The sequence below is a fragment of the Pieris rapae genome, chromosome 8, assembly GCF_905147795.1.
Source record: "Pieris rapae chromosome 8, ilPieRapa1.1, whole genome shotgun sequence".
In the NCBI taxonomy this organism is placed as follows: domain Eukaryota; kingdom Metazoa; phylum Arthropoda; class Insecta; order Lepidoptera; family Pieridae; genus Pieris; species Pieris rapae.
This window is the reverse complement of record NC_059516.1, coordinates 9,404,836-9,416,337: the sequence shown is the minus strand read 5'-3', so window position 1 is coordinate 9,416,337 and position 11,502 is coordinate 9,404,836. Positions and strand designations below refer to the sequence as shown.

The window sequence follows — 11,502 nt, the reverse complement described above, 5'->3', positions numbered from 1 at the left end:
CTAATGGTTTTAGCGTTCGACCCTCATGATACACCCTCTGAAGATGTAGGTTCGAGCCCCGGATGACACACAATGAAGGTTCTGTGCGCATTTAACAATCGCTCGAACAGTGAAGGAAAAAATCGAGAAAATTGGCTTGCTTTAGACCCAAGACTCGGCGGCGTGTGTCAGGCATTCTCAGACTCGTCTCCTACTACCTAATGTTTTATTTTCTAAATTGTATCACGTGGGTTGTCCTTCGATATACGCTTTTGTGCCTTTCTCCCTTGTAGCTTCCGATTTATCTCCTTCCTCTTGAAACAAAAAACGTCAATCGAATGCTGCGCCAGGAGATGCGTGTGTTTATTCGTCTTCTGCTTTGTCACGTAATTGATTCAAAATATAATTATTATTGTTACCTTTTGCTGTCTAATATTTTACTGTCAACGTGTAAATGATATATTCTTTGCAATGTTTACCCCTATGCCACGTGACAACATGTTTATTGCGACAGAGTGGTAAAGTGATGTGACGTGATGGAATTGCCAAACAAACGATATTCTTATGTTTTATTTATGCTAAATACGAGAAATACTGAAAAAGTTCACTAGTAATTATGGTACTCATTACTACGGAAAGTATTACATATATTTTTCTATCTACTCGTATGTTAACTTATTTCCTAATTCCAGATATCTTTATGGCGAAAAAGAGTATGTTAACACCAGCAGAAAAACAGCGGCGTTATAGGGAGAAACTAAAAAAATTCCCTGAGAAGGTAGCGGAAACGAAGCGAAAGAATTTAGAAAGGTACCATGCTCGTAAGAAGCTAGTGGCTGACATGAGCATACAAGAACACCAAATGAAAAAGCGAATATGGCAAGAAAGAAATAAAAGAAGAAGGATGATGAAAAAAATGCTTGAAGAGGTACTCAATCGCCAATAAACTATATTGCGGATGTGTTTCAATTCTTTCCATTTCGAGATGCCGACAAAATTAAACTGTTTATGGTGACAGACGTAGAAAGGGTTGCAGCATCGATTCCAGATAATATTGGGCCCTTGAAAGATGGAACTCGTGGAATCTTAAACTACAGGGCAATGTCACTTACATTGCCACCCACCACCACTACGTGGAACCTTTTCGAAATTCGATTTAAGGTCCTTCAAGAATTGAGCGTACCCATGCTTTTTATAAAAGAGCGTACCTACCCATTCTCAAAGGCCGGCGACGCACTTGCGAGCCGTCTGGTAATGTCACTCACATTGCCACGCATCACCACTATATAGAACCAGCTGAACACTGATGTATTTCCGAACTCATTCGATTTAGGGTCCTTCAAGAAATGAGCGTACCCATTCCTTAAGTAAAAGAGCGTACCTACCCATTCTCAAAGGCCGGCGACGCTCTAGGGTCCTTCAATAAAAGAGCGTACTAATTCTTAAAAGGCCAGCAACACACACATTACATCAAGTGAGCCTTCTGCCGTTCTTCTACATACTTTTTCTACTCTTACTCTTATAAAAAATATTTCTATTCTGTTATATATATTTTGATTTTGTTTCAGCATGCTTTTATAAGAAATACAACGGAAAGATTGTTCTCTTGTATGGCGGTAATACGTTTTACAAACACGGAAAGCTGTGCGATGGATTCCGTTATCCATGTTCAAAGGTGAGGTGTAACGCCTACCTTCATGTAACTAACGACTTCAAAATATCAAAAATGTGTCTAAATCACACTCACGATCCGCCCAAGATTATTATCAAAAACGATTTGATTGTAATTCTTTGATATTTTAGCTCAAAATCTTTAAATACTATTATTATGTTATGTGATGTGTTTTCTTAGTTAGCAAAAAGCTTTAGCGTGCAACTCTCAACTATGAGGTCGAGGTTCGAACCCCATCTGTGCACCAATGAAATTTAGTTGTGCGCATGTATATCGCTCGAACGGTGAAGGAAAATGTCTTGAGAAAACCGGCTTTCCTTAGATCCAAAATTTGACTATTAGACTGAAACCATCTGAGGCCCTGATTAAAAATATTGAAGCGTCACTGATGTATTTGTTTTATTTTGTATAAAATTGGTATAACTAATGAATTAAACTCCTAACTTGAAATAGTATATTTTAATGCAGTTGCTCAAAAAGTGGCATATTACTCGTGCTTTTTCTTTGCCTTTCCCGCACTCGTGCGTTCTCTTTCCCAACTGTGAAAACAATGTCTGTTCTGTGGTATCATAGTCCTAATAGTATATATATATAAGATTATAATAAATTTAATGAGTGTATTATTTAAAACTTTACAGCACGATTCTATGTAAAGTCTGGCGGGAGAAAGGTTCTGCTATACAATGGCTATACGTACTACAAAAGAGAACTGCTCACTAATCATAACCAGCGATTTATTTGCTCTAAAACAAGGTTAAATTGCAAGGCGTATATTCATACTACAAAGGATCTACATGTTGCCAGGGAATGGGGTCATCACAACCATGACCCGCCGAACTATGTTATAAAGGACGGTCTTATTATTTTCTTTTAATTGTGCAAATATATTTTTCTACCTCCTAACTGTATACGCGTGCCTTAATGAAGTTTTTATTGAAAAAGGCTAAAGCCACAGTATGCGGTAACGGTGCCGCACCAATATTTAAATAACGGTACCATACGGGCGACGCGTTGCGGTGTGGCAATATATTTTACCTCTACCCGCTTCGTCTCGCAGGTCACAATTCCGGCTCGCTTGCGGTGCATGCCGCGAGGCGGCGCAAAGCGTAGTGTGACATGGTATAGCAATTTGTATGTACAATGATGATGATGATGAGGATGATGTTGCGGCACAGAACCGCACCGTTACTACATCGTGTGGCCGCGCTCTTAGAGTCCATCTATCAAAGAAACATCGCAGGTGTATTCGTAGCTGTATAGTTGAAAAGCTCGCTCTGGTTCTGATTTAACGTATATATGATTAGCGTTTCGTATAATCGTATTGATTTTGGTTATACATATATATTTTTTAAACTTAAAAACCAAGTGTAACTTGAGTGAGTAGTTTTTTCTATTATTATATAATTTATCTTTAAATGACTTTAATTTGTCTTCTATCCCCATATTAGTGCGTGTAGCAACTGAATAGTTCTACGTTTAGAGGTACTATCAACGGCTACGTGAATCATATTTGAAAATTTGTGAAAAACGTCAATCACATTTAATAAGAAATAAAGGATACTTTTTAACCAATAAATTACAATATATCTAAATTACTTGTGTTTCTGTTCCTGCAACTTGACCTAGTTTTAACAACAAAGTTCTTCCTACTGAAAATATATCACCAAAGGGACAACAAAGATTGTTACAGGCAAGGTGAGCTAGAAATATTTTAATAAATAAATAAAGACTGTTGCAGAGATTGATAGATGGAAAACTGGCTTCAAAATATCGAGTTTAAGAAGAAGAAAATATATTAAAACTTATTCAGAAACTCTTAATTTCTTTCTAAATTAATTAACTTTATAGAAGCTTTGTTTAATGCTTTTTTAAAAGAGTACCGAGAGTTTTTTACGCCGGCTTTTTCTCCCGTCCTACACCCTTCTTTGCCGATGGGATGCCTAGAGCTTCAAATTTAATGACGTGGAATAAGTGATACCTATCTATCTTGTGTTCTATAATAAACATTTTTTTTATAGTAAGTAATAACATTGTATTTTTTGCAGTGAGATTTTACAGGAAGATGAACGGGGCGGTATTGCTTGTTCACAATGGTTACACGTTTTGCAAAAAGGCAGATCTCCAAAACCACACCCAACGCTATATATGTTCTAAAACAAGTTGTTCGAAATGTAAGGCATATCTTCATATTACAAAGGACCTGCTGATTTCTAAGGAATGCCGAAGTCACACTCATCCTCGGCCCAAATATGTGTTAAAAGATGATGTTATTATTATGCTGTAATGCTTTATATTTTGGCCAAGTACTACAAGTATTACGTAGTGATAATCTTAATTAGAGTTCGGATATTCGGTATACTGTAACCGGCATATCCGGTTCGAATTTTTAAACCGACCGAATACCGGATGAGAGTCGGGTATCCGGCTGGATATCGGATTTCAAATAAATACGCAATTAAGATTGAAGACACTTAACACTTTTTTGCTTACCGCCAATTGGAAGGAAAGCGATCGATGCGCACTGAATTTAGATGAGAATTAATTCCTCACGCAATTGAATTGATAAGAGTTAATTAATTCACAACCATTAAGGTAACTGAGGCATGTTAAGTAATTATACATTAATATATCACTGTTATATAATATATATACTTGTGTCTAAGAAATTAGCTACGTAGGAGTTGTTCTGAGCTCCAAAGCTGATTTCCATCAACGGACGTCTAGGCTGAATACGTAAAACTACCCGTATTAAACTAAACATTTTGTGCGCAGAATAGTACATTTTTTTACTCACGCAATTATTTTTTGTACAATTACATATATGCAAATGAATATTTTTCATGAATATTATTGTAAATATGTACCTAGGCTATGATATTGAAGAAATAAAGATGCCGTTTCATAAAAAGTTTTTCAACAAACCTACCACTTCTTAAATGGTCGGCAAGACACGCACGAGACGTCGCGACTCTTTGGCATTCAATGTCCATGGGAGATGTCGCAGCAAACTAACTTAATTTGCCGTTTAATTAACAGCCTAGCCTTTAAACAAAACGGTAGCGTTATCCATCGCAGCCAGCTAACCAAATTAGTCGTTCAATTAAAAGCCTAGCCTTTTAACTAAACGGCGTGGCGGTATAAAATATTTCAAATAGATTACCAGATGTAATAACTGTCACCTTTTTCTGCTTATTTTTATACTTCCTACCCATTTCGAAGGATATTATAATGAAGAACTACAATTCAAATATATGGTATTGAAAATAACCAATTCTTACAGAATTTCAGGCAAAGACGCCCCGAAGTAGAGAAGAAATGTTAAAAAAGAAACGGGAAGCTGAAAGAAAACGCTACGCCAGAATAAAGAAAGATCCGATAAAATGGGCCACTTATAAAGAAAAAGAGAAGCAAAAATATTTAAAGGCAAGAGCAGCGAAGTTAATAAAAATTAACGATATGACAGAACACGAAAAACGTAAATATAGAAAGTCTTGGAGAAATATACCTTCTAAAATATACTATTCGAAAAAATGTACTTATATCACTTCGAATGATTGAATGAGACCTAATTAATATACAGTGTAGATCAGTGTTGACCTAGTGGCTTCAGCGTGCGACTCTCATATCTGACGGTCGTAGGTTCGATCCCCGGCTGTGCACCAATGGAGTTGCTTTCTATGTGCGCATTTAATATTTGCACGAATGGTGGAGGAAAACATCGTATGGAAACTGACATGTCTTAGACCCAAAAAGTCGACGACGTGTGTCAGGCACTGGAGGCTGATCACCTACTTGCCTATTAGATTAAAAATGATGATGAAACAGATTCAGAAATCTGAGGCCAAGATCTAAAGAGGTTGTAGCGCTACAGATTTATTTTAATTAATATACAGTGTATGCGCGTAAGCTCACATTATAAAAATATGCAAATAGCTAAAATGTTATTTTTTGTTTATGTTCTGTTTTAAATTGTTTCGCTCAAACCTCGAAGACCGACCACTAGACCAATGATTGTTGAACTCTGAGAAAGATTTGTATGAGAAAAATGTAAAATATGTATATTGAAAAATTTCGTTTTATTTTGAATTTCGATTTTTATTCGAAAAATGTTTCATATGTGGGTATGTAGGTAAAAGTCAAAGTCAAATTTATTTCAATTAGGCCTATTAATAAGGCACTTTTGAAATTCAGAATTAGAATTCAAAAATGTATAAAAGTCTCTAGTTCCTTTCAAAAAATAGTTTCATATTGAGAAGAATGGGCAAGAAACTTCAAAGTACATCAATTCTGCAAAACGCCTTCTTCTTTTAGTCGATATATATACAGCTGTGATACTTTTTGACATTCTACACCCCTTTACGTCTTCAGTCACCGTGACCACGCACGCTTTAAAGCACGCGAAACGTCTAAAAATATTAAAATTATGTAAACTAATTATAGGCGTCACTCTGTTGAAAAAGTGTTTTCTTTAAATGTGTAAAAGTTATGCTAATAAAAGACAAAACTATGTAAGTACATACAGTTTTAAAAAGGAAGATTTCAGTTTTAGTGTATACATAGTAAAAAAATATATTAAGGCGAAACGAAGTTCGCCGAGGTAGTGTTTGTTAAGTGCTTCATGTCGCCTTCTATCCCGTGAAATTATATTTGTCTATTGTTACTTGTGTTTTATTAATTGTCCTCTAATATTTCTGTTCTTGTTACCTGGATCGCTTGCTGGCTTACAAGTCCCCACATTGCCTTCCTAACATTTATATAAATCAATTGTTTTCATCGTTGAATGAATTTGCTCATACATTACGATAAAACAGCTCAGTTTTCATCGTACTGCATCGTCAGTTGTACACACTTCGTGTTGCAAAATCATACTGTAGTAATTATGCGCGCAGTAAATGTCGCAGTAACACGTCGGTTTTGGTCGGAAAGTCCACACATTACGATTTTAAACGACAAACGGTTAAAATCAAAACTGGACAGAAATAAAAACAGTCGGATTTCGTCCACACACTTCCGTTTTAACCGATGGTTTTTATCGCAACGATGAAAACCATCTTGTTTCATCGTAGTGTATGGGGGGGCTTTATTTCAACAGTGCAATAAGACCCCCCCCCCATTAACCCCCTTCCTAGTGGGAGTGCCATGCTGTTGAGAATGTCCGTGGGAGTTGCCCGTTTGCCCCCTGTTCTATAAAAAAACTATATATCTAGGTACTAATTACATATTTAACATAATATTGTTTTTTTTTCTAGCCAAAATCTATAAAACGCCTGCGGGGATAAGTCTCTTACTCTACCAAGATCATACTTTCAGTAAACATAAATTAAGCAACACGTATGGACAACGCTACAGATGCTCTAGATACATGTCGACTAAATGTAAGGCCTCCCTTCATACAACTGAGGGTATGAAGGTAGGTAAACATTTTTTGGAACATAACCACGACCCACCGAAGTTCGTTTTACATAATGATGTAATACTTAAGTATTGAATGTTAGATGTAGTACATGTAATATTAGCTTTAGTCTTTAACAGCCAGTATATGCCATCTGCAGGGCTTGAATTAAATGTTTTTATCGGACTCATAAGGGTATTGAAAAATGATGAGATTAAATTTTTACGATGCGCGCGCACACTGTCACAAAAATCCGACAGTTTCATGTTAGTTATAGTCAACATTTGTATGATATTAAATAAACTTTGTTTAACTAGATAATTATAATAAAAATTTCAATGTATTAAATACCTTTTTTAGTGTTTTATTACTTAGCACATAAAAAGAAACGTAAAGCCGTTTGACAATAATGAACATTCCAATTAGTCTTAACTTTTTAAACTTGACAATTAGTCTTTCACTGTCTTCTATATACTTGCATCGAAGCGTAAATTCAATTGTACAGAAAGAGACGAAAGATTATAATTGAAATATAGATGTGCTTGATTGTAAAATAAACATTTATATTTATTTCTAACACACAAATATACGATATTAACAATATCCTCAACCTACATATTAATAATAAAAAAATGTATAGTTAGAAAATTACAACAAATTTAAAAATATTGATTTAATAGTAATATTTGAAGACTATGTACCTAGAACAAAAAAAGCTAATGTACTAAAATTAAATAGGCGCATGTTATTATAAACAATCAATGCAACAGGTAATCATCGGTAAGACTCAAAAGGGAACCAAATCAAAGTGAAAAGACTCGTATATACTCTTATAATTAAACTTTTGTTACTTTAATTAAATTAGAATCACACTGAAACAAAAGATATCGTTTTTCCTTTTAGTTTTTGATCAATATAATATACTGTATATAGGAGCAGTGTTGGCCTAGTAGCTTCAGCGTGCGACTCTCATACCTGAGGTCGTCGGTTTGATCCCGGGCTGTGCACCAATGGACTTTCTTTCTATGTGCGCATTTAACAACACGACGACGTGTGTCAGGCACTAGAGGCTGGACCTACTTGCCTATTAGATTTAAAAATGATCATGAAACAGATTCACAAATCTGAGGCCAATACCTAAATAGGTTGTAGCGCCACTGATTTATTAAAAAAAAATTGTATTCCCATAAAGAGAAACACGTCTTAATTTTGTGAGTACTATTTAATGTTAAATTTGTTAAGCAGTGAACACACACCGGTATATATGCTTAAAATAATCCTAAAATCTGTTTATAATGAATAAATAATTTACTTTTTAGCAAAGTTCTATAAAAATCCATGCGGAAAATCAGTTATCCTGTACGAAAATTATACTTTTGGTAAAAATACACTAATACGGGATGGTATCCGGTATACATGCTCCAAGAGGATATCTTCGAAGTGTTCAGCATACCTTCATGTTACGAATGGATGTATCACTAAAGTATTCGGGAATCACAATCATGAGCCTCCGAGATACCTTGTAATAGAAAGTAGTCATAGTTTATTATATATTTAGTAATAATGAATGTATAAGGTTCTTTTATTTATCACCAGATAATATCTGTTTTACAAGGGCTGGAGTGAGCTGACAAAGTCAAACTTTAGTATATTTGTGATATTTTTTAATATGTATAAAATGTACAATGAACCTTTACTAAAACAGTTAAGATATTCATGAACCCTGTATGCGTCTTTCTGACTAGCGTTTATTATTAATAATAGAGGATATTATTTTTCTTATACCCACTCGTGAACAAGAATAGAATATAGGTCTCCTGCCCGTTTGCCCCCTGTTCTATAAAAAAAAAATCCGCCATACGTTAATAAACTTTCAAATTAATGTAATGTTAAAGACAGTGCCTTCAAACAATGCGAGGACAATTCAAATCTGTTATAATTACACCGACGGGCCTTACTTATGGTCGTAAAAATCGATAGTCGTAACAGCCGATGACGTTATTAAGTAACTTATACAATAGAATTCAGTCGGAACCTATGATTTTGGTTAATATAAGCGGTATGTTTGTTCTAAACGATGTCGTTGTAAAGGGTTTTGACTGTATATGATTTGATCGTATCGATATAAATTTACGACAAAATTTTCTTGTGTTTCGTGTTTTTTTAAGCTGCAGATGTTTTAATCTGTAAAAAATCAATACTAAATAATTTGCTTGTGTCTGCATTTTGTCAAACCTTGTCAAAATGAAAAAAGGTAGGTATACCTGTATTTATAAGGGGGTGACAGTTGACAATGCAGCTCTACCATGGTTGTAGACGTGATTATCGCTATTAACAAAATCTACCACATGAGCAAATCAAATAGTTATTTTGTTAGCCAGCTAAGAATTACAATGTAATTCTCTAGAACTGGTGCATATCACATTTGTTCGGTGCTCCATTGTCAAAGTACATATTTATTTTAAAAACAATATTTCTATATTAAAGAGTTTGTGTATGTTTTCTGTTTTAATTACCAAAATATAAGGCTTTTAGTAAGAAATGAGAACTTTTTGGATGGAAAATGGTTAAGTGGTTGAATCGTCTCCTGTGAACTTTGGGAAATCGGGTAAAAAAATCGAGCGTGTTCGTTTTAATACGAATGATGGACACTTTGTTTCATAATAGAATAATCAAATTATCAAAAGAATAGATTTTGTTAAAAGTTTGATAATAAATAATTAAACATGACATTTTTTATTTTCAGCGCGATTCTATAGAAGAGGCAGCAACGGACCATTCATTATTTTGTACAAGAAATATACATTCGGCAAAAAAGGGAAAGTTCGCGACAGTGGCCATAGGTACGCGTGCTCCAAAGTGATGTCCAAGAATTGTAAAGCCTATTTACATCTCTCAAAAGATTACAAAATCTATAAGGAATATCTTGAACACAACCATGCCCCCCCACAATATGTTATTAACAATGAAATGATACATATTCTTCCCAATACTAATGATGAGTATTTTACAATAAAAAACGTTCAATCAAATCAGTAATCAATTGGTTCATTTAATTTTTACTAAATACACATTTTATATGTAATGTACACAGAAAAAAGAGACCAAATGTACTATTTTTTTTTTAATTTTATTAAACTTTCTGCTATTTTTTTTCCAATTATTTTCTCTTGTTATATGAATAAGTATTGACTGCTACATAAAATCCTGTATAAAAAATCACAACCAATTCGACTAAGGGTTTAGAAAAGCAACGGCCTTTTAAGAATTTGTAATGGTAAATAAAAATAATAATAAAAAATTTATGCATGACAGAAATATGGTTGTGACAAAATTGATCTCACACTGGGAAGCCCCTGTGTTGTAGGTTACTAAAATTCTTAAAAGGTCCGGCAACGCATTTGCGAGCACTCTGAGTGTACGTGCACCTAATATCAGATGAAAACAAAAAACAAGCTGACCTGTATAGTGATTAACGGCTGAAAGGGTGCGATTGAGAAACGAGACTAAAAATGTGAACTATGGCTATCGTATATCAAAATCCAATACAATTTTGACGAATGGAGGTAAAAACTAACTTTAAGACCCTTATACTAACGTCACTCTATCCTAACGCTTAACCCAATAACCTATATCAATCCATTTTTGACCATCTGAGATAGACAATCGACGGATTGTAATAGCCACCTGACGATACAAGCTATTCATGGTATCGGATCGGTGTATGTGGATAGAGCTTTGTATGAAAATGACAGTTCGATTGTTTTTAAAATAATTAAAAAGTTTTTGATATGTTTTAACATAGACATGTATATTTTAATATTATTTGTACGGTTTTATTTACTTTATTTGTTTTATATTGATTATCAAATATTAGTGTAAAGAGCGAACAGATTTTTTTCTATCCGTCGCTAAAAATGGATTGTCTTCATAGGGTTTGGTTACTGGGATGCAGATAGGAGACCGATCGACTGTCACGGTCTGCTCCACAAAATGTGCTAATCCACAATCTTGTAGATTTATTATTGGGTTCGGGCGTAAGTCTGTCAAGTTACATTCTCAATTTCTCGTTTAGGATATTTGATGAGCTCTAGATTTTTATTAGACACGACAATCTGATTGGACTCTTTCGTCTCTTTCTTTCAAACTATATTACGCTGTTTTTGAAAGAGATTAGTTATTTTATGAATAAGAGGAAAATGTTGTCACTATGGAACCTGTGATAAATGAAATACTGAAATAAGTCTAAAATGTCTGAGTTTTTTTTTTATTACCTTAATAAAATGAAATATGGTTATAATAACTGCTATTTCAGGAAAATTATACAAGAAAAGTAATGGAACAATTATTCTCTTGTACAAACATCATACATTCTGCAAATGGGGAAAATCTCGTGACCAAGGATTTCGTTACGCATGCACCAAAGTTATGTCCAAGAAATGCAAGACGCACCTTCATT

General features: G+C 34.4%; 1 protein-coding gene across 1 annotated transcript; it reads left to right on the top strand.

Annotated features, from left to right (window-relative positions):
- The first annotated feature begins 675 nt into the window (after window positions 1-675).
- Window positions 676-3,268, top strand: LOC110998761. Its single transcript, XM_022267544.2, has 3 exons — window positions 676-907; window positions 1,548-1,654; window positions 2,290-3,268. The coding sequence occupies exons 1-3, from the start codon at window positions 680-682 to the stop codon at window positions 2,369-2,371; spliced, it is 417 nt and encodes a 138-aa protein (XP_022123236.2). The 5' UTR covers window positions 676-679; the 3' UTR covers window positions 2,372-3,268.
- Window positions 3,269-11,502: the final 8,234 nt, after the last annotated feature.